Here is a 24,737-nt window from a genome sequence, read left to right on the forward strand (position 1 = left end):
TACTCTTAGGTAGAGATGCATGAAGAAATCCTGATGTTGATAATTTTTTTATTCTGTTAAAAACTGTCACTCTCAGACCAGGGTAGAAATGTATTGCTTTTGGCCAAATATCTTTGCGAGACTGAAAAAGTAAGAGCAGATACAAAGTGATCTTTAAAATAAATATCAAAGTTTAAGCATAAGAATAGATGACACTTTAGAGTTGTCATCACAATAAGAATCATAACATCTAAGATTATCATGTTATTCTACCTTCTCTGTTCAAAGTATCTTTAGCTTTCAGCTTTGAAATGGCCAGAGCACCTGGAGATGTAACAGCAGTAATGTTTCTGAGAATCCAAGTTCATGGTTAGAAACAAAGAAAGCTAATTCTAACTGATTTAAGTAGAAAAAGAATTTACTTTTCTTTAAATATTGGCCCCCAAAAAGATGCATACAAGAATGTTCACAGCAGCACTATTCATAACAGCCACACCTGGACCCAAGCCAAATCTCCATGGACATTGGGATGGATATGTGAATTGTGGTATGTACATTCATGGAGTGGAAAACCGCACCTCAATGGGAATGAACCATCAACAATGACACAGGACAACATGGAGGCTACTCACTGCAAGTGAAGAAGCCCGAGACCAAAGAGCGTGTACTATACGATTCCACCTTCTTGAAGTTCAAACAACAGGCAAAACTAATGTATAGTGTGAGAAGTCAGAATGGTGATTTCCTTCTGGGGCAGCAGTGCCTGACGAGGGATGTGAAGGAATGTGAAGGGTTTCTAGGGTTTTGTTTCTTGAGATGAGTCCTAGTAGGGATTGATTCACTTTGTGAAAATTAATTGAACTATACTCTTATGATTTGTGCAGTCTTAAGTATGCGTGTTCCTTTCCAACAAGCAATTTTATATAAAGAATACTGTGTGGCTTCAGTATTGCTAGGAGGGCTGGAGAACCAGGTTCAGAGCCCCACAGCTGGGAACAAGGCAAGCTGCAGAAGTGCTCGGCCGAGGACACTGCAGCCACCACTCTACTGCCCAACAGTAGACCCCACAGCTTGTAGGCTATTCCACTAGCTCCCCCTCAACACAGCACTGCCCTCTGTGAAGCTTCCTCACCACCCTGCCTCCTGATTCTGAGGCTGGCGTGGGTGTGTCTGATGAGTGGAGCAGAGGACACAGTCTCAGGGCCAGTGCCTGGGATTGTCAACTTCTGTGGTGAGAAATCACATGGAGACTCATAAGGCAGGAAAGAGAGTCACATACTGGGCAGATAACAAGAAGTAATTGTCTCCTACCACGTCTGCATGGGACTCTTTTCAGATGACTTTAGGAAACTTCAGACCTGGTGCCAGGTACGTGGAACAACTTAAAAGATGTTTCAGGAGATGTTTTGACCCTATAGCAGGTCCAGGGACATGTCACCAGCTAGGGGGTCTGAGTTAGGACACGGAAGATGGGGTGGCTTGGAAGCAGGTTGTAGAGAGCACCACGCTGGCCTATTTGGATGGTCTGTTAATGGCCATTGTTTACAATAAACTTTTTATTTTAGAATAGTTTTAGACTTACAGAACAGTTGTGAAGATAGTACAATGAGCTCTCACGTCCCCACACTAGCTTCCTGTTATTACTATCTTACCTTAGTATGGTACATTTGTCACAAGTAGTGAACCAACATTGATGCATTATCATCAACTAAAGCCCATACTTTGCTCAGATTTCCTAATGTCCTTTCTCGGTTCCAGGGTCCCATCCCAGACAGCTAACATCTATTGCCAATCTTCCTCCTTTTGCTTGAGGAAGACCGTCTCTGAGCTAACATCCGTGCCCATCTTCCTCTATTTTATACGTGAGACACCGCCACAGCATGGTCTGAGGCGTGGTGTAGGTGTGCTCCCAGGATCCGAACTCACGAACCCCAGGCGGCCGAAGCGGAGCACGCATACTTAACCACTACACCACCGGGCTGGCCCCAAATTTTCCTTGTTTTTGATGACAATTTTGAGGAGTAGTGGTCAGGTGTTTTGTACAAAGTCCATCAATCGGGGGTTGATATTTTTCACATGGTTAGACTAGGGTTATGAGTTTGGGGGAGGACGACCACAGAGGTGAAGTGCCCTTCTCATCAACCACATCAAGGGTCCTTATTACTGTTGATGGTAACCCTGATCACCTGGCTGACTAGTGTTCCTCAGGTTTCTCCATTATGAAGTTTCTCTTTTCCCCTTTGCATCCTCTACTCTTTGGAAGAAAGTTACCACGTGCAGCCGCATCTAAGGTGTGGGGAGTTGTGCTCCCTCTCCTCAGGGGAGTATCTACCTAAGTTATTTGGAATTCTTCAGCAGGCAAAGTTGATAATCATTTTTCATTATCTTCCACCCTGTGGAAAGTTTTGTATCGCATATAACCAATCAATCAGATACAATGTTTTTATTTTTAAAAAATTAGTTATGTGGTTGGTATCTATTTAAAAAATAAGCCATGGATCCAGAGAAGACCAGAGTTGGCTGTTTTCCTGTGGTATCTTGAATCCAGGTCTTGTAATTCTAAACCCAGACGTAGCTGTACAATTGTTTATTAGATGCCAAGGGAAGGAAAATATGTATTTAGCAAATACTGAAGAGGGGTTTCAATTATATCAACATCTTAGAGGTTTCACACGTTTTGATGGTTGGTCTTTATGGAAATTTCTTAGTTCATAGACTTTTAATTATTGCAAAATGAACATAATCTATACCAGATTTAATACTGCTAGAGAGAAATGCATGTAAGAGACTAGTTTTGGGGGGATGATGGTAGGATTAGGTTACTTTTTAAAGATTTGTAGTGCATGTATCTTCCACAGTCTCCAGTCTATTTGAAATCTGGGCCTTCCATTGTGCTACAAAAAATACTTCTATGTGGGGGCTACTGTCATTACAAAATTCTATGATCATTTTTACATATTGTAAATTTGCATGAAAAAGTTTATAACTTTATTTCTGAATAAACTGTAGTTTTTGTACTTGAAACTATGCTCCTTTTCTTGAAGTATGTTCAAATTGGGTTAAATCACATCATAAACATCTTATATCTGAGTTTTCTCTGCAAGGTTCCTGAGTGATGACAGCAGGCTTTTTTTTTTTTTCGCTGAGGAAGATTTGCCCTGAGCTAACATCTGCTGCCAGTGTTCCTCTTTTTGTATGTGAGCTGCCACCACAGCATGGCCACTGACAGATGAGTGGTGTAGGTCTGCAGTCGGGAACCAAACCTGGGCTGCTGAAGCGGAGCACGCCAAACTTAACCACTAGGCCACTGGGGCTGGCCCAAGAGCAGGCACTTTAAACCTGGGAAGTGCAGCTCTGAAGAGCCCATCCTCAGAGCTGAGGCAGACTGAGGGACAGAGTCCTGGGGCATGAGGATGAATAGAAGGGTCAGCGGTGGGAAACGGAGAAGCAAAGCTACAGTTATCAAGATTCTGATCTATAAATCTGAGGGCCACGGTAATAGAACTAAAATTTCAGTCAAGAGAACAGGATAAAATCCAAACTCTAGTAAGGATCAGCAACTGGGGGTAAGCCCCAAAGGGTGGATGTGTGTTGGATCTTCCTTCCTCTTTTCTGGGCCTCCTGAACCCCCGGGCGGTCCTGAACTTGACTGTGATGCCAGGTGAAACAGATGCCCTATACTTGGGTTAAAAACTTGACTTTTAATCTTTCAATCCCTGACCCTGACCCCTTGCAGTTAACTCTACTGATCACCATAGGCATTCCCCGGGCACAACAGAATAAGCACGAATTCTTGGAGTCTAATTGGCATCCGAGAAATGAGAGAATTCTTAGGAAAGATTGAAAAGAAGGTTAATCCAGTCTTCTGGCCATTTTCCAGTCCTGAAATGGTAAAATCAACACAGCTGAATTTTAAAACAAGAGCTCCCATTCTTTTGCATACTGCCATCTCTGGAGACTAACCTTTGATATTTCAGACTTGGCTGGAAATTGGTTAATTGCGAGGCCTACTCACATTACTTGGAACAAAAATGTGTTTTGGAAATAATATTTGAAAATACCTTTAGGGTAGCACATGGAATTGTCGGGTTTTTAAGATGTGTTTCCTGTGCATTTAATGAGTGGCTGTTTGACATGAGTCTGACTCTACTTGGTTCAAGAGAGGCTTACTAGTATTCTTGCTCTGGAAAAATAGACTCCTGGTAGCAAATCATGATAGTGAAGGAAGTCGGGAGGTGGTGGTGGCCGCATGTGTATTTGGAAACTATTAGGTAGGTTAAAGGGCACATTGAAACTTAGGCTTTAATACACTTAAGTGTCCTAATAAAAGTTTGAATCTGGACTAACTGTTAAAACAAACCGTGTCTCTGGGTCCAGACAGGATTTAACATGTATGTATGACTAGCTGTCACATGTATGACTAGCTGTCACACACATGACTAGCTCTCACACAGGTTTGTAACACAGCATTATGGGTTGTAAGATGCAGGTATTTCTACTTAGCATTTGAAATAGGTTTTGAACACAAATAAGGCACAGATCACGGGTAATATAGAAGTCAACTTTACACTGTCCTGTAAACCTTCTCAAATGTCACCATGGCTAATTTTCTTGACAGGAGCGTTGTGAAGAAGCCTAGCCCTTACAGACTCCTCAGGGCCATTGTCACCATCTGTCTCCATGGGACAGTGAAGCCCCTGGGGAGAAGGGTGGCAAAGAAGGAAAACTTTTTTTGTTTAAGGAGTACAAGACGGATCAAGGAAAATTTTCCTATTTAAAAATAATATGAGGAGTTGGAGAACAGGATATGAAAAGTCCCTTCTTCTTCCCCATTCTGAGTCAGCAGAGACTTGAAGACTTGTACACCTGTTATCAGTCCAGTGACATTGTTTTCCTCAGCTATCTACTTTTTCATACCCCAGTGGTTCATCCAGACCCAACGGGAACACATGAGCAGCAGGAAGCACTGAAAGGCTGACGCACAGAAACAGGACGTGACTGTGTGGCTTGAGAAAATTCTATTATAAAATGGTGATAGCATCTTGATGAACTGACTCTTGGTCATGGCTCTAGGACATACCTTCTCATACAGGTTAGCATCATGGTCTTGAGTCAATGAAAACTACTGGTGTACAATCCATTTGGCAAACTGGGCAGCCACAAGCCACACTGGCTGGACAGGAAGGTGTCACATGTAGGGGATATCAGGGGGAAGAGGATAAGGGCTCTGCCTTCAAGAACATAGACTGAAAGTTAACAAAACAGAAGATAAATATTATTGACATGTCTGTTTAAATCACAAAACATTTTGGGTATTAATAAGTGACATTAATAAGTAACAAGGCATCCAGAAAAGGGTCACCAGGATGGCAAGGAGGTGAGAAACTAAGTCATAGAAAGAATGATCAAAAGAGTAGGGGCTTGTTTTCCTGAAAACCTATAAGACCATGAAGAGCACAGGGTATGTGCATATAGGACTAGGTGTATGTGAGGGAGCGTAAGATGACTGCTATTTTCAAATATTTGAAAGTGTGTGGAAGTATATGGAAGCATGTGGAAAAGTCTTACTCTGTGCTCTTGAGGCCAACAGGAGAACAAGTGGCAGGAAGCTGTGGCAGAAGGAGGGGCACTCCTGAACCATTCCATTTGCTTCTTCACCTTCTCCAACCCCCTGCAGCTAGGTAGGACCATGTGACCAGCTCTCGCTAATGGGGTACAGGTGGAAGTGACAGGTATCACTTCCTGACAAGGCCTAGAAGAGATGTGGGCTGTTTGTTACTGCAGCATAGCCTATCACATCCTGACTGATAAAGAAGTTACATGGAAGGAGACCGGAGACAAAAAAACCAAACTCCTAGAACTGTTAGTCATTGGGTGGCGAACATGGTGTAGTCTACATAGAAATCGAAATATAACGATGTACACCCAAAATTTATATAACGCTATAAACCAATGTTACCTCAATAAAAAAAATAATAAACAAAATAAAAAAAAACACAAAAATACAGGTTGTTTACTATATATGTTGCCTTGTTCTGGAAGAGGCTTGTTCCACGAGAGGTTGAATTTAGAACATATGATAGAAATTCCCGACCTGGGTGAGTAGATTTGGTTACTTCTGGGAAAAAAGGTAGTTTAAGGCCTTACCTTTAAATATACATAAAAACTAAACAACTTTAAAACATTTAAAACTCAGAAATCTTGGGGGCCAGCCTGGCGGCGCAAGCAGTTAAGTGTGCGCGCTCTGCTGCGGTGGCCCAGGGTTCGCCAGTTCAGATCCTGGGCACACACCAACGCACTGCTTGGCAAGCCATGCTGTGGCAGCATCCCATATAAAGTGGAGGAAGATGGGCATGGATGTTAGCTCACGGCCAATCTTCCTCAGCAAAAAAAAAAAAAAAAAAGAGGAAGATTGACAGATGTTAGCACAGGGCTGATCTCGCAAAAAAAAAAACTTAGAAATCTTGAGTTACAAACTATATACATACATAGATGTATATTACTTTCAGATAGCAAAGAATTTTCTAAATTTAAAAGAAAAGGAAAATATGGATAAATTTGACTACACAAAATGTTAAAACTTTTTAGATCATATAATGTCATTATAAAACCAAAATGCAACCAGCTGGGAAAAATATTTACCCCAAAGGAGACAAAACATGAATATCCTTACTGCATGAGTGGCTTGACCAAGTAACTAAGAAAAGTACAAGACTCCAACAGATAAACTGACAAAAGACATAAACAAAGATATATCAAGCCATAATAAGCTCATGAAAAAAATGTGAACATCATTGATAAACCATTTTTACTCTACTGTCAAAAAATTTGAAAAACGACTGATACACAATGTTGGTGAAACCACCGTAAAATAAGCGTTCCTCTTTCATAAAGCTGGCAAAAATTCTCACAGTCTTTCTGGAGGGACATTTATAAAACATATTCACTTCCAGTTCTAGGAGTTTATATTGAAGAATTATTTATTTATTTTTTTGTGAGGAAGATCAGCCCTGAGCAAACATCCATGCCAATCCTCCTCTTTTTTGCTGAGGAAGACTGGCCCTGGGCTAACATCCGTGCCCATCTTCCTCCACTTTATATGGGACGCCGCCACAGCATGGCCTGGCAAGCGGTGCGTCAGTGCACAGCTGGATCTGAACCCAGGCCACCAGCAGTGGAGCGTGCGCACTTAACCACTACAGCACGGGGCCGGCCCCTAAATTGAAGAATTAAAAGATGCACATGATTTATATAGTCCCGCGCTACATAATGAAGATTTGGTCAATGATGGATTGCATAGACAACAGTGGTCCTATAAGATTAGGATGACATAGCTAGATGTGTAGTAGGCTGTACCATCTAGGTTTGTGTAAGTACACTCTGTGATGTTCTCACAACAACAAAATAATCTAATGACGCATTTCTCAGAATGTATCCCCATCGTTAAGCGACAATGACTGTACAAGCATTATTTATGATACTGAAAAATTGATACAAACACCCAACAATCAGAGAATAATAAATAAATAATAGCACACCCATGAGATGAAATACTATTGGGTCATTAAAAGCCATGTATGGGAATTATATTTAATGACATGGAAAATGCTTCATGAAGTAATGTCAAATTACGAAGGCATGTACATATGTATATATACATTGTGTATGTGTGTATGAGTATGTGTATACACACGTACGGTATGATCCAATTTGTAAAACAAATAAACGTAAATACATCAGTAAAAGTATTGAAAGGGTTTATTGTTGTTTACTTTAAAATTCTCTATTCACTTCCGATTTTTCAAATTTTCTTCAATAAATACTATTGCTTTAATAATCAGAAAAAACACTCCAACAAAATTAATAAAACTCAGTGCCAGAGGGGGTGGTAGGAAAGTATCTCTCACTCACTTTGGGTGGGCTTGTATATTCCTACAAACTTTCTCAAAAGCAATTTGGCAATATGCAGCAAGTGTTCTAAAATGTCTGTACCCTTGACTCCTAGCTAGCTATCCCAAGAATTAACCTCCAATAAGAACTAAGAAGTTATTATCAATGCTATTTATAATAGTAAAAATTTGGAAACGTAAATATCCAGCAGTAGAGGAACATTTAAATAAATTATGATATATCATATAATAAGATATTGTGCAGTCCAGTCACTAAAAATGATGTTTACATGGCACTTTCAATGACCTGGGAATGTATGATATAATATTAAGCTTATAAAAGAAGGTTACACACACCCATAAATGTATATACAGATATGGTCTCAAATACATAAGGAAAAAATGCATTGAAAAAGTGTCTACGGATGGTGAGATTACAGTCAATTTTTTTCTGCTTCTCTTTGTTTTTCATACTCCTAAATTTCTTTTTTTTCTTTCTTTCTTTTTTTTTTTTTTGTGAGGAAGATTGGCCATGAGCTAACATCCGTGCCCATCTTCCTCCACTTTATATGGGACGCGGCCACAGCATGGCTTGACAAGTGGTGCGTCAGTGCGCGCCCAGGATCCCAACCTGTGAACCCCAGGCCGCCACAGTGGAGCGCACACACTTAACCGCTGCACCACCGGGCCAGCCCCCTAAATTTCTACATTGAGCACATATTTCTATGATAAGTAAAATTACAATATAAAAATAAAATTAAAATTAGAATGCAAAAATAAAAAACCCAAGCTCCTGCCATTAATACTGTGTTTAACATTATTTTTTATACTGAGAAAGAGAAGAATAGATGGTCGACCCACCAAAGTTACCTGCACATTGCTAGAATTGGACTCACATCTTGGACCTTGGGACATCTGACCTATCACACCATCTGACAGAGGTGATTCCACCCTCCACTTTCTTCCCTGACTTCCCATACACTATCTCTCTCTGCTCCCCTCCCCACGGGTCACACTCTCTCAGCCTCCTTTGCTGGTTCCTTGCCATCCCCTAACTAGCAGCTGTTGGAGTGATACAGGTCCCTGACCTCAGCTGCTTCCTTGTTTACACCCACTTTCCAGATGATTCCATCTACTTTCATGGGTTTTAACAGCATCTCTGCAATGATGTACCCAAATGCGTGTCTCCATCCCAGACAGGCGCCAGGCTCCCATCAGACTCCTGCCTGTCAACGTGCCTACTGCGCATCTCCACTTGGATATCTAATAAATGTCACACGCCCAAAACTGAACCCCTGATTTCACCTGCTTCCTTCAAAGAAACAATCAGACCAACAAAAACCTGCTCTACCTGCAGTGTCTCCCTTTTGGGGACACGGCAACCCCATTCTTCCAGTGGCTCATGCCAAAAGCTTGGAGTTCATCATCAATGTCTTTATTTGTTTCAAACTCCACTTCCAGTCTTTCAGCAAAATCTTCTCATTCTACCTGCAGAGTACATCCAGAAGGGAATCACTTCTCAGCACCTCCACTGCTACAGCACTGGTGTCAGCTGCCAACACCTCCCAGCTGGATCTGCTGAAAGATCTGCTCTCCCAGCTCCCCTGGTCTCCCTTCAGTCTACTCAACACAGCGGCAGAATGATCACTCCTCTCCTCAAAACCCTCAGTGCTTCCCATCTCACTCAGAGTAAAAATCAAAGTCCTACGATGACCTAGAAAGCCACTCAGGGCCTGGCCCTCTGACCACTCTCTCTGACTACCTCGCCTACCTGCTCACTGAGCTCCAGCCACTCTGGTCGCCTTGTCATGGTTCCAGTATATCCAGACACGGTCCTCAGGGCCTTTGCACTTGCTGCTCCCTGTTTGCAACACTCTCCAGATATCTGTAAGGCTTGCTTCATTCTCTGCCAAAATGTCACCTTCTCAGCGAGCCCTTACCTGATTTCCCACTATCAAATAGCAATCCCCAATATCTGATGCCTCTCACCTGCTTCACGTTTCTTGTTTCTATAGAGCAGGAATCCTCATCTGGCGTGCTGTATATTTACTTGCCATTTGTTTATTATCTTTTGTGTGTGTGTGTGTGTGTGTGTGAGGAAGATTGGCCCTGAGCTAACATCTGCCAATCCTCCTCTTTTTTTGCTGAGGAAGACTGGCCCTGGGCTAACATCCATGCCCATCTTCCTCTACTTTATACGGGATGCCGCCACAGCATGGCTTGATAAGTGGTGTGTCCCTGCGCGCCCGGGCTTCCAAACCAGAGAACCCCGGGCCACCGAAGCAGAGTGCGCGCACTTAACCGCTTGCGCCACCGGCCAGCCCCTGTTTATTATCTTTTTTACCTCCACTAGAATGTCTGCTTCATGAGGTCAGAGTCCCTACTGTATTCCCTGTGCCCAGAACAGTGCCTGGGATATACAGTCATGCGCCACACAACGACATTTCAGTCAACGATGGACTGCATATACGACGGTGATCCCATAAGATTAGTACCATAGAGCCTAGGTGTGTAGTAGGCTGTACCATCCAAGTTTGTGTAAGTGCACTTATGATGTTCACACAACGAAATCGCCTAATGACACATATCTCAGAACATATCCCTGTCATTAAGTGATGCAGGACTGTAATAGCAGTCAAATATTCGTTGCATAAATAAATGAAGGCTATCAGTGGTCAAAAGAACTCTTAACCTGGAGTGTCTACCTTGTAGCGACAGGCAAGTCATTTGGAACCTGGTACCAAGAGTGACTGTAGCTGCCTCGTCGATTTCACAGGGGTACTGGGAGACAATGACACACATGCACAACTCTGAAACATCAAAGGCACTGACAAGGGCAAAATGCTAGAAGTATAGAGTTGAAGGAAGGAAGCATTTGCTTTATCCTGGGCAAGGGGACAGAATCTGTCCCCTCACTTAATCTCTGTTCTTAAGAGCAGTACGGCACAAGGGGTGGAGGGATGCACTTATATGGTGACTGACAAACAATAATGTACAACAAAAATTTCACTATAAAGAAAAAAAATGGAATAAAAAAATAAAGAGCAGTACGGGTGCATAGCTTTGGTGCCGCGCACTACTCCAGTCTCCCCTCCCAGGGGGTGTGGGTGTGGTGGGCGCAGGGCTTCCAGCAGGAAATCGGCTTGTTTATTTGCTTTCTTGGAAGTCCGAAGTCATGGGGGCAGCCGAGGCAAACTCCAGGATGGTTCCAAAGAGTGACATAAAGCTTATGATTATTCCATTTATGCAGCAATCATCAGTGTGGGGCAGGCACTTCACACACATTATCTCTACTCCTTATTACACTAGCAGGTAACGGTATGCACATTTACCTGAGGCAAAAACTGAGAGCAAATGCTCTGGCTAAGCCCTAAGTCTATGCTCTCTTTCTACCCTCTCCTAGGCCTCCCTATGTTTAGGGCTCATCATTACTCTTCATGTCATAAAGAATGTCCTTGTCAGCTAGTTACAAACAATTTTTTAAATGTACACACTGACAGACTTTGCCCTTACTGTATAGGCTTAAACTATATAGAAAATAAAAACTTGACTCCATTTAGATTACACATGAAAAATGCCCAATTTACTCACTCATTCATTCATTCAACAAATATTTAGGGCCAGCCCAGTTAAGTGCGTGCGCTCTGCTTCAGCAGCCCGGGGTTCGCAGGTTTGGATCCCAGTCGCGCACCAACGCACCACATGTCAAGCCATGCTGTGGCAGCGTCCCACATATAAAGTGGAGGAAGATGGGCACGGATGTTAGCCCAGGGCCAGTCTTCCTCAGCAAAAAGAGGAGGATTGGCTATGGATGTTAGCTCAGGGCTAATCTTCCTCACAAAAAAAAAAAAAATTCAACAAATGTTTCATTCATTCCTTCATTCATTCAATAAGTATTTGAGTCATTCTTTCATTCATTCAGCAAATATTTAAAGCCCCTACTGGGTGCTGGCCCCATGTTAAGCACTGGAGATATAGCAGCTAACAAAACAGAAAAAAGTTCTGCCTTTGTTTAGCTGATGTTCCATGGATGAGGACAAGAAGCATAATAAATAAGCAAATACAGTGTAGGTCAGAAGGTGGTAACTGCCCAAAATAGAGCAAGGCAGGAGGATGAAGAGTGCAGAGTGGGGCTGAACATTGTGGGTTTTTTTTGTGTGTGTGAGGAAGATCAGCCCTGAGCTAACATCTGTGCTAATCCTCCTCTTTTTGCTGAGGAAGACGGGCTCTGAGCTAACATCTATTGCCAATCCTCCTCCTTTTTTGTCCCCCAAAGCCCCAGTAGATAGTTGTATGTCATAGTTGCACATCCTTCTAGTTGCTGTATGTGGGACGCGGCCTCAGCATGGCCGGACAGGCAGTGCGTTGGTGTGCGCCCGGGATCCGAACCCGGGCCACTCCGCGCACTTAACCGCTAAGCCACAGAGCCAGCCCTGAACATTGTGGTTTTAAACTGAGTGGTCATGGTCGGCCTCACTGAGCCAGTGGAGAGTGGAGAAAAGTCTTGGAGGAGAGCAGGGGCATCTGGGAAGAGGTCCCTGGTGGAGAGAACAGCCAGCACAGAGACCCTGAGAGAGGAGCTGCCTGGTGTATTTAGAAAGGTATGTGCGATTGTGGGGACTTTGGATTCTACTCAGGGAGAAATGGGGAGGCATCGAGGTATTTCGAACAGACGAGTCAAGCTTTAAAACATATTTACATTTTAAAAGGATTGCTCTGGCTGCTGTGTTGGGATGAGGGTGGAACTAAGGCGCCACTTAGGAGATCGTGACAATAGTGCAGATGCAGGAGCAAGATGCCTTGGCTCAGGGTCAGGGTGGGGAGAAGCAGTTATTCCCATGTAATAATATAGGGGACTAGCAAATAGTTAGGTTAGGAGACTGCCCTATAAAGTAGACTTTTCCCCTTATGAAAGAGCGTGACAAATTCCTTTAACTAACCGTCTTGCCTAGTATGTTTCAATTCACAGAAACTTTATCTGCACACGTCACTTCAGCACACATTGCTATGTAAGCAAGGTATACCCACAGCTGTCTTGAGAAGGTTATTATCAATTAGTGTAAAACAAATGGGTTTCTCAAGCTTATTTAAAACCTAGCAAGAGCAACACATACTTTCTTTTCTAGTTCAATTTTCAACAGCGAAATGTCCCTAGTAAGTCATAATAAATGGAACTGTGGAAAAATACGTCAAAGGTTCCTGCCAGTTACATACGCATCCAGGAGGAAGGGGACTACTGTCTGTTGAATGTCTCAAAAGTTCAAGGAATTTGCCTTCAAAGTTTTTTCGGACAAAGGCGCCTCTGAGCTCACATTCTTTGCCATGGAGTATAATGATGCTTGGCAAGCAGAGGAAAGCATTTAGAAGGAGAATCAATGCAGGGCTTCTTAGGGACAGAGAGACATTGGCGACAAAAGAGTTTGCAGCACACAGGAAGCTGCTCTGGGGAAAGTCAGGCACGCACCAGGACACCATGAACGCTGCTGTCTCACTGAACCTACTTCCCATCCTGATGACTATCGGAACCGGCAGACCTTAGGACAACGCGATGCCACACGGAGACATGTAACAAATACCACTCTTGAGCTGATTTCTCTTTGGTTTATACTAGTCCATATACACCCAAAAAGTTGGAAATCAGAGGAAAGTTTAATGACAAGTATACTCAGAGTCTGGGCTTTCTGTTTTTCCGAGTTTTTTTCTGCTCAATAAAGTATTTAATGTATTATTACTATTTTTCTCCTTTTGGCTAGTACTATAAAATATCTTCCTTTCTTGTAAAACATCAGCCTTGCGCGGGACCCCAGCAACCATACCCGTCCATATTCCTAACTACGTATACTCGTGAAGAAAGGATACCCAGGAGGAGGGTAAGTCCCTTGCCAAACATCACAAATCTGGCAAGGGGTGGGCCAGGTCTGGAACCAGGTTCACTGGTGTGATTAGCTCCAGTCTCTTTATTAAATAACCTCAGTAGGGTTGTCCTTAAAAACAAAAAACTGTAGAAAACTAACTGAAAAGGTATGGCTAACTCTTAATTATGATCCGAAAACTGAACTCATTCCTTTTATACATGTCCATTGATGCCCTACTATGTGCCAGGCAGCCTGCTAACTGTGGGAAGAGATAATGAAGAAGGCAAACAATCCCTGGTCCAAGGCGCTGACAGTCTAGGGAGGGAGACAGACAATTAAGCAAGCAATTAAAATGGAGTGCAACGATGCTGCTGGAGGGGAAGCACGGTGCACTACAGGAGCAGGACACAGAGATTTAAATAGCGTGAGTGCGTACTTGTGTGTGTGTGTGTGTGTGTGTGTGTGTGTGTGTGTGTGTGTTGTGGTGGCAGGTGTAGAGAAAGCCTCACCCATCATCTGCCCTCCAAAGGGACCCCACGTTATCCTCTATCTTGCCATCCATCCAGTCTCCTCAGCTGGAGGGCTGGGAGTCACCCTTGACTTCTCTTGCTCCTTCACCCCTCACATCCAGTCAGTCATCACATTCTGGTGATCTGGTGCTTACAATTCTTGAGGCTGTCTCCCCTCTCCATTCCTAACACCATCTAGTCCATCTCCCACCCCGATGACTAGCAGAGTCTCACAGCTCTCCTCTCAGAGTTCAGTCTTGCTCTCTTCAATTTGTCCTCTGCAAGCTGATCTGCGTAAAATGCAACTATAACCATATGACTCCCCTGTTTAAAATCTTTGATGGCTCCCACTGGCTAAGGATAAAATCCCAGCTTATTAACACGGCCCCAAAGCCTTCGGGAGTCAGCCCTGCCTACTCTCCCAACTTCCTCCCTTGCTTCTTCCTCTTGCTCACTTTGATGCCAACAATGCCAAACTGCTTATACTTCCTCGGAGTGCACCATGTTCTTTGATGCACCTTTGTTGTCATTCACCAGGGCCTGTCTCTGCTGTCACAGCCACCCCGCCCACACGTGCCCTTTCCCCCACTTCGATTGGCGACATGCTGATGCTCATCCCCTGTGACTCAATTCAGGCATCCTCCCTTAGGAAACCTTCCCTAGCTGCCCCGTCCCCAACAAGCTGAGTCACGATTGCTTCTCTCTGTGTTCACTTCGTATCGTGGGCACATCCTGAAAGTTACATATTCCACACTGAATTACAATCATTTGTCTATGGCTCAGTTTCCCTTCCCAGCTTTTGACTTCCTGGAGGACAAGGATTACCTCACTCATCTTTGCATGCCTAGCACCTAGCCTAGTTCTGATACATAACAGACGTCAATACACGTTCGTTTAATGAAAGAATGATCTTTGCAGATATTACATGTAATTCTCAGCCCAACAATTGAAAATTAGATTGTTGTATGTGGAAGTAAAATAATGGGGTTTCGGTTTCCCAAAAGTGGAATAATTGATTTAAGCTTCCTGAAAGTTACTGGTTTTGGCTAGACAGATAATAATAATAATACCTAAAATAGTCTATATTTTCAAAATACAATGGTTCCCCCTATTTCATTACTAAAGAGATATAAAATCAATATATACTCTGATGAATTACTTTAAGTGCTACAAAATAGCACAGCACTAGCCCTGAGTCATAGCCTAACTTGTTTCTAGAATAGTCTGAGGTAAACAAACTGGTAAGGGACTAGCACCGGTGCAGGGTTCCGTGAATGACACACTGCCTGGTGATGTCATTATTCAAAATAGCAGATTACCAAAATGACACGCCTTTACCTGAAAATAATCTAGCCGTGTGCTCCTTTCTCCAAGTAGGTTTGCTATCTTCAAAATTAGTTACTATTTTGTCAACACTGCTGGGAAATTGAAGGAGGTGTTTAGAAGGAGAGAAATCTGAGCAAGTGTTTGGATAGAAAGGAGAGGTCAGCCAGATTTTAAAATGATTACCAAAGAGAGCAAATGACCTATAGATAATCTATAAAATTTATAAATGAAAATTGACTGTACTTCTCTAACCACATGTAATCTGAACTTCAAATTACAAACTATACAATCACAATGAAGCATTTTGTGAAGTCTTTTTTTGGGGGTCGAGGGGAGTAAGCATTTTGTCATGAAAACTACCAGCCAATCCCCACAAATGCAAACATCTATACCGCTTCTCTTAATACAGAACACACACTTTAGTGTTAGCCCAGCGAATGTCTGGAGGATTTTTATACTGTGCTTCAGTTGTGTTTATTTATAATATGGGTGTGGAGTAAAATATCGCATCACAACACATTATGTACTTCCATGCCAGCCTTTCCTTTGGGCCCAGAGCTATTTCTACTTTCCTTCTTAACCTCAAATTGAAAAAGTGTATCTTGTCAAATTGTGATAAATTGTTACCTGAATGGCAAAGAACTTGCTAACTAGAAGAAACTTCTGTCTTCTCTAAGGACATCCTTTATGTAGCACATTGAATCTACTCTTTGTATTTCTGTAACCTTGAAAAAAAAGGGAGGAGGCTCAGCAAAACAGTTGGATTATTCCCAAGAAGGCTCGAACATATTTTTAAAAACAGTTTTAAATGAAATATTGCTTTTAAAAAAAATGAAATAGTATAGTTTGGTGCATAACTCATCTAAAAATAGGTCTTTGGTGAAAAAGGTTTCTGCCCGTAACACTAAGGCTGTGTGTTTGTGTGTTTGTGTATACTTGCCCACACGTGCCTGTGTGTTGTACCCCATGGTTGGAAAATGGTAACTGTGGCTTAAAAAAAAAAAAAAAGATTAAAAAAATGAGGCCTTTGGTGGAGTGCTTCAATAAAAACTAAAATCTAAAAGTTTGTTGACATGTTTTCAAGAAAGTATACACACAGTAAATAATGATATTGTTTCATAAATGCAAAACTTCAAAAAGTATACAAAATATAATCGAGCAAAATGAATCTGACCTTTAATATCTAGAATAAAAGCATTTTCAAAAGTTTTGTGAAATCTCAATATGTGTTCTCTTTCAATTACTGATTATTTTGTGCTCTGTTGAATCTAACTCTAGATTTCTAGATGATCCCTTGCTTTTTTGTTTCTACCTGCCTAGGGTTTTCCTTTGTGTTGAGATGGTCCTTTCCTTTTACCAAGAGGGGGAAAACCTAGGTAAATATAGGTGTTGTAGTTGGGGTATGAGATGAGGGGGTGAAGAGGTATTTTCAGTATAATTTTAGCTATAACGAGCTTATTGGTTAGTTACTTTGGCTAGCATTATTAAATTACAAAAATAAATATTCTATGTGATCTTGTTAGTATTTTTCTCTCAAACAAAATGCAAAAATAGCTAACGGGCAAAACATTATCCATGGAGGGCTTATGGATATGCCACTGTGGGTGTAAGTACAGTGTAATTTGAAACTTTACTTATATGCCTAACGAAAAAAATAGACTCTTGTAACCCATAAATGTGCCTTTCCAGGTTAGTTTTTCTATATGTGTGAATCAACATTCTTCCCAAAATTAAGACATCACTTAATAATAATGTAATTGACCAGAAGACCATCATCAAAAGCAACTATAAAAGATCTCCTGGATTTAACTATCATTTTCACAATCTGGCAAACAAACAAGAATAAAATTCTTTTGCTTTGGGAAATGCATTTGTGAGAAATCTGATAGATTACATATAGTTTTAATAGTTGCTCAAATGAATACTTAAGGTCACAGAAAATTCTGATCTTCAAAACAGACTGATAGTTCTATTGACCCAAACAGGCAGAGCAGTCAATAGCAAATAGTTGATAGCAGTAATGTCTCAAATCTCTTCAATCAAAGGTACATAAACAATTCCCCAGTGGCATTTTTTATACTTTCAGAGAATTTGCTGTCCTCAATTTTCTTATTGAAATGGGGAAGGCCAATTTAACATTAATGTTATTTTAAAGTCTCTTTTTATTTATTACCAAAACCTTCCCTTTAATAACACAGGGAAAAAGAAAATGTGTCAAAATAGAGGCAGTAAAAAACAAAATCTACAAAGAAACAGGGACCTAAATTGAGCACACATTGAAAGAAAATCTTGACAGAATGACTGTCAAAACCCCACATGAAAAAGTTGTCCAGTGAAGATAAAAGCTGTGTAAATAACTAAATAAGGAATCGATGTGAAGAGCAGCTTGAGGTATTTTGATAAAGGAGGATAAACAGACAAGAACTGAGTTCTAGGGGAGTCGGAACAAAGTGGTTGCTCAGAAATAATTTTAAAGAAAATAAAAGTGGAGATTTTCTAAAGAAGAAATAGGAAAAGGAAAAATAAACCGCTATAATTTGTTACACCTTCTAACTCTAATGGAAATTTTCTTAAGTTGTGTTGCAGAGAAGAGGCATATCAGAAGGAAAACTGAAGATAAAGAGGAAGCTGAGGGAAATAAATTACAACAATAAACCATTAAAAAAAAGATTTAGTAAGGATGAGGTGGCCTCTGTGTCAACTCATCAGAATTCCTCTTTTAAATGGTTAAGGGCAGAGTGATGGTTACTACATACGATGAGGCAAATAATTAGAAATATATAAGATCCAAAACCAAAGAACAAACAAGCAAGCACAGGTAGACAAAAGTTGAGGTGTATACCTACCCACTGAACTGACTGTTTTTATGTTGATTTTCTTTGTTAACTTCGAGAGCTGGTTATAAAGCAGTGAACTAAATGGCTGCATGGTATCCAATTTAGACGATATAATTCCATGGCTTTTCTAATAGAATTGCTACCAAAAATCCTGGTACCCTGAACACCTGGTACCTCAACCCAAAGTACCCTGATTCTTTCAGTCATGTGACCCATTGCTCAGCCACTAGAGTCCAACCAACCGTCACACAGAACATTCCTCCCAGGCTGCCTCACATCCATAAAACCAACCCCAACAAAGCTTGTCCCTTAAGAAGCTCTTGTGGGGATCACCCATTCTTCTTGGGATGAGCTCAGATCTCAGTGTAGAGAGGTCTATCTCTGGGCTTTCCCCTCTCTACGGATAAACCTCCCATCTCCTGCCTGCAGAGGGGGTGGAATGCCAGGAGTTCTGTGGGAAGCAGCGGGAACCATTTTCTCCACAGACTTTCAGTTACTCCCTTCCTATCCCTAGGTTGTCCTTGGCTGCCTCGAGTCTGGAGCTTCTCCAGAATCCCTGGGCTCCTCTTTCTTCTGCATCCCCACCTTGTGGGCATCCTCCGGCCTGTAACACTTCCTTCTTGTTTTGGCCACTGGAAACCCACCATCTCTCCCACCAATGGCTCCCCTCTCACTCTCATCCTTGTGAAGTGAAGCTGTTGATCTCTTTATTTACCCTTTTGGTGGGCCTCTCTTGGGGAGGTGGGGGCTACATGAACATGGTAATGGAGAAATTGGAACTCTTGTTCCTGGATGGTAGGAATGTAAAATGGTTCAGCTGCTGTGGAAAACAGTTTGGCAGTTCCCCAAAATGTTAAATATAGAATCACCGTATGACTCAGCAATTCTGCTCTTAGGTATATACCCAAAAGAATTGACAACAGGTACTCAAACAAATACTGTACACAGATGTTCACAGCAGCACTCTTACAATAGCCAAAAGATGGAAACAACCCAAATGCTCATCAATGAATAAATGAATACACAGATTGTGGTGTATACACACAATGGAATATTATTCCTTTGGAATAATAAAATGGAATATTTTATTAACCATAAAAAGGAGTGAAGTACTGACACATGCTACAACATGGCTGAAACTGGAAAACATTATGCTAAGTGGTTGCTAGAGGCTCGGGGAGGGGAAATGGGGAGTGACTGCTAAATGGGCACAGGATTTTATTTTGGGGTGATGAAAATGTTTTGGAACTAGATAGAGGTGGTGGTTGCACACCATTAGGGATGTACTAAATGATAATGAATTGTTCATCTTGAGATGGTTCATTTTGTAATGTGTATTTCACCTCAAAAAAAACCCACTTGCCATGTATCTTTTCTAAGGAGGATACTGGAGGATTTGCTCCAACAAAATGAGGAAGTAATAAATTAAAAAAAGAGGAAGATGCAGGATCCAAGAAACAGGAGATCAAATATCAAAGAGACAAAGGGATCTGCTGGACGACAGCAGACAGAGATCACACACCAATTGTGCAGCAGTTGTGCAGCAGGTCTGGCACACACCCAATCCAGGCTGGAGAGGGATAGAAAGTTCCAGAGGAGATATCTCTAAGACGACAAAATGACTAGATTACCTAATGGATTTGGATGTATATAGAAAAAATTTGCAAAACTGGTAGAGAATTTGGGGGAATTAGTGCAAATACATAAAAAACTTACCAATTATTAGGGAGAAATGTAAGAGTATACTACATGACTCAGTTATAAATTGCATTTTCATAGCCATTAAAAATAGGAACATTGATTATTTATATAACTAAAATTATATTATTATTATATAATTATATTGGGAACATATGGGAAAGGGACATGTGTGTTGTGAGATATGGATACGTGCATTTTTTTTTAATTTTATTTATTTATTTATTTTTTCCCCCCAAAGCCCCAGTAGATAGTAGTATGTTGTAGCTGCACATCCTTCTAGTTGCTGTACGTGGGACGCAGCCTCAGCATGGCCAAAGAAGCAGTGCGTTGGTGCACAACCGGGATCCGAACCCGGGCCGCCAGCAGCGGAGCGCGTGCACTTAACCGCTAAGCCTCGGGGCCGGCCCTGGACAGGTGCATTAAAGAGAGTTAAATCCTAATATTCCACAGCAGGAAGTCAATAGATAACGATTAAAACTGAAAAAAATCACGAAGTGCCAGGATTGGAATGTTATTTAGAGATTTGAAGGTAAATGCTGATAGAATCAGTTTAAGGAGATCAAAGTGGTTGCCTTTGGGAAGAGAGACATGCAGGCGCTTTGCAGAACTTTTTGACTCTAAACTATGTGCACATACACAGTTGATTAAGAAAACTAAATTAAATTAAAAGAATTTTTAAAATGTCAAAATAGATTGGGGCACACACTAAGTCATGATAGCATTACGGGGGCTTGGCTTAGGGAGGAGATGGGATGAGGGCCCAGGGACTGGGGAGGGGAATAAAGAGGATTTCATTTTTTTTTTTTTTAAAGAATAATGTGAAAATAATGAAACATTCACAATTGTTAATTCCAGGTGGTGGGAAAGTTGGTAAATTGCCTCGGTATTGTTCAATCTGTACTTTTCCATATAATTAACATTTCTTCTTTTTTTTTTTGGTGTGTGTGTGTGTGAGGAAGATCAGCCCTGAGCTAACATCTGATGCCAATCCTCCTCTTTTTGCTGAGGAAGACTGGCTCTGAGCTAACATCTGTGCCCATCTTCCTCGACTTTATATGGGACGCCACCACAGCATGGCTTGACAAGCAGTGCGTCCGTGCGCGCCTGGGATCCGAACCTGCAAACCCTGGGCCGCTGCAGTGGAGCGCGAGCACTTAACTGCTTGCGCCACCGGGCCAGCCCCCATATAATTAACATTTCTTAAATTAACATTAAATAATCGGTTACACAGTTGAGGACGTGGGGAGCTAGTTTCAGGGCAGTTTAAACACAGGACAGCAGAATTACTAGTTTAAAATGAATGGTCTGGGAGCCGGCCGGGTGGCACAAGCGGTTAAGTGCGCGCGCTCCGCTGTGGTGGCCTAGGGTTCGCCGGTTCAGATCCCGGGTGTGCACTGACACACCGCCTGGCAAGTCATGCTGTGGGGGCGTCCCATATAAAGTGGAGGAAGATGGGCACGGATGTTAGCCCAGGGCAAGTCTTCCTCAGCAAAAAATAAAAATGAAAAAAAAAAGAGGAGGACTGGCAGATGTTAGTACAGGGCTGATCTTCCTCACACACATAAAATGAATGGTCTTTCGGAAAATGACTATTTATAGAATTGATAGAAATAGGGCATCCCTGTGAGAGATGCATAACAATGGACCCAGAGGCTCTGTCTCAGTTCTCTGGACCACATCTGGAGGATAGAGTCTTCTCTAAGGTTTCACATTTCACGAGATGCTGATGAAGGACATGGGAAGACCAGCAGCACTGGGCGATGCTTGGTCTGAGAAGGGAAGATCTGGGAACACGGGAGCTGCCTGCAGATACCTGCAGGACTGTCATCTAGAAGACAAGGGAGGGAGTGATGACCGGCCCAGCACTAGGGATCACCATCACTGACACCATCTGTTGATCACCTTCTATGAGTAGGACGCTGTGACTGCATTAAATTTCCACTTTCCTAAATCCAGCTTTGTACACTCGTTTCCTGCTTTTGTAAGAAAGACAAACAACAACAACAACTAGTAATCTATTCAAAAGAGCAATGTCCAGGGTATGACATCCAGGAAATTCAGTCAGTCTTCTGCATTTGTGGGCACTCCAATAGACTATGACAGCGGCTGAAAACTTAATAATTGACCAGCAGCACAGATTACTTTCGGTTTTTTTTGTCTTTATGTAACCACAAAAACATCTGCTCTTGTTGCTTATTTTACAGATCTATATAATCTACTTCTTTACATTACAAAGGGTCGTAGTGATGGGCAGTAAAAGTATAAACTCAGTACAATGTATAATACGTCTTTTTCTTATAAAGATATTTATCTATCTACTTACACATACATACACATGTATATTATATGCATCAAATTACTGGATGGAGTAGAATTTTTAGAAATTGGAAGCTTTTCTGATTATTAAGCATATTGGCTACCTCTAGAGGATTATTACTATTTTTTTTTTGCTGAGGAAGATTGTCCCTGAGCTAACATCTGTGCCAATCCTCCTCTATTTTGTATGTGGGTCACCATCACAGCATGGCCAATGAGTGGTGTAGGTCCACCCCTGGGATCTGAAGAAGCCGTGAACCCAGGCCGCTGAACTGAGTGCCCCGAACTTAACTGCTATACCACAGGGTCGGCCCCCCAGAGGATTAATTTTACTCTACTTATTATATTAATGATTGAAGCTTAAACTTCAGAATAATGGAGGACAAATAAACTGATCTAAGCAAAAAGGTTTCTTCTTTACTCTTTCTTCTGTAAATAAGAGGAGAGAGATTTAAAGAGAAAATAGGAATTCCCTCCCCCCATGACTATGAATTCTGAAAATCTCACAATTCTGAAAATCAGTGCAAAGACCATCTCATCTGTAGTTCAACATAACATGAAACAGAGCATATGAGTATTTAAGAGTGTATAAATCTCTTTTTACCTGGGATCAATATCCCCTTTGATAAGCTACTTCTTGCGTTTTAAATCAGATTCAATAAACAAAAATTATTTTGCATAGCTTTCTAGGAACACAGCCATCACATAAAACAAGGTAATTCTGCAGAAGGAAGATGACAAAGTCACACTGGGCATGTTAAGGAGGCAGAACCGATTATATTGGCTTTTCCGATGTCTGAATTTCTCTGGCCAAACCACAGGTACTAACTTCCTGACCATGTCTTCCCAACCTAGCCTGGCCCAGTCTCTGCACATGCAGAGACTTCATCGAAAAGGTGTCACAACAGGGACAGGTAGAGTGCTGCCCTCTTCCAAAACATTTACCCTCGCCAGCTTCTAAATTCAACGTTCAGCGTCTGAAGCATCACGGCTATGCACCAACACACGTGGCAAGTGAAAATTCCCCTCACTCACTGAAAATTCACAGATTGTCAACCGATCCACCGTATTGCGGGCAGACCCTGAGCCAGCCGTTGGAGGAGTGGAGCCCTGCTGAGGACCGGGCGGGCTGTGCACGAGAAAACCCCAGCCCGGCTGCAAGGCGCAGGCTTCCCCTACCTTTCCTTCCGGCCTGCGCATCCTTCCCCCGGGAGGACCCCGGCTCCCACCGCCAGAGCACTGGCCGCGAGGTCGCTGCCGCCGCCCGGTGACTTTGCCGGAATGCAGGCAGCTGCTGCCTTGGCCAGCATCTCGTTTTCAAGAGCAGCTTCCGCCTCCCTATCACAAGCGTAAATTGGCCACAGGCATTGGCCACGTGCCTGCACCAGCTCCCATGCCCGCCTCTGAATCCTTCTCTCCCTTTCAGCCCCACCCCACCTGGCTCCTCCACCCCGGAGTCTGCAGCCTCAGAAGGGAATTAACCCATCCGCTGGTGAAGTCACTGAGGATAAAACCTGCGACAGGTTTGGTGACCTGGGGGCTCGACCCGGGAAGCGGGAGGCGCGGGCGCTCAGCCTCTGCTGCAGAAAAGGGTGGGGTCTGCTGCCCCCTGCTGGCCCTCGTGGGTGTACGCTTTTGTTGAACTTGCTCAGAAGTGTTCCAGAAAGTGCAGCAACTTCAAAGGCACGGTGGAGAATAAAGGTTGTGTGCGCTTCTGTGGGTTGGAGTTAAGCCTTAAACGCGTCAGAGCTATTGCCTCGAGGCGCTGGGATCGCCCAAGGGGAGGTAGTTTTCGGTGCGGAGTCTTTGGAAACTCCAAGCTCTTGCAAGAAGCCAACTTTCCAAATTAAGCATGTAACATAATCTACTGTATTTCCTATGGCTTACCCGGCTCTCCAAAGGAGCAAGCCTCTGCGAAATCAGGCTTACAAAGATGTTTTTTAAGAGAAGAAAACGTTGGATGTGCTGATTTCTTGCTTGCTAGTTGTTGACTGCGTGGAAAGCTGATGCCCTTACAGGTATTTATGGATCTGAACAATCAATAAGGAAAGAGACTCAAAAAGGAACATTTCAGTCAATTGAATGGGTTTTTACTTGAGCTCCAAAGCACCCTCTGCAGGTTTGGGGACATAAAATGGAAACACAAAGTGCAGTGCGTGTCCTCCTGGAGTTTAACTTCTGCTTGGTTATGTTTATCCTAAAAATAGAAAACAAACAGAACTCTGCACAATGAAGTGGCAAACTCAATACAAGAAATTGAAACGTGCAAACTCAGGCAGACAGTCCCTGGGCAGTGGCCCAAGGGTAAGCATCCTCCTGTGCTGG

General features: G+C 42.4%; 1 protein-coding gene across 1 annotated transcript in view; it reads right to left on the bottom strand.

Annotated features, from left to right (window-relative positions):
- Positions 1-23,737, bottom strand: part of MAP3K4 (mitogen-activated protein kinase kinase kinase 4) — a 151,826-nt gene extending 128,089 nt beyond the window's left edge. The window contains exon 1 of the mRNA XM_058534035.1: positions 23,592-23,737. Coding sequence (XP_058390018.1) covers positions 23,592-23,722 — 131 coding nt within the window. The 5' untranslated portion in view covers positions 23,723-23,737. The remainder of the gene's footprint in view (positions 1-23,591) is intronic.
- Positions 23,738-24,737: the final 1,000 nt, after the last annotated feature.

The sequence above is a fragment of the Diceros bicornis genome, chromosome 39, assembly GCF_020826845.1.
Source record: "Diceros bicornis minor isolate mBicDic1 chromosome 39, mDicBic1.mat.cur, whole genome shotgun sequence".
NCBI classification, from domain to species: domain Eukaryota; kingdom Metazoa; phylum Chordata; class Mammalia; order Perissodactyla; family Rhinocerotidae; genus Diceros; species Diceros bicornis.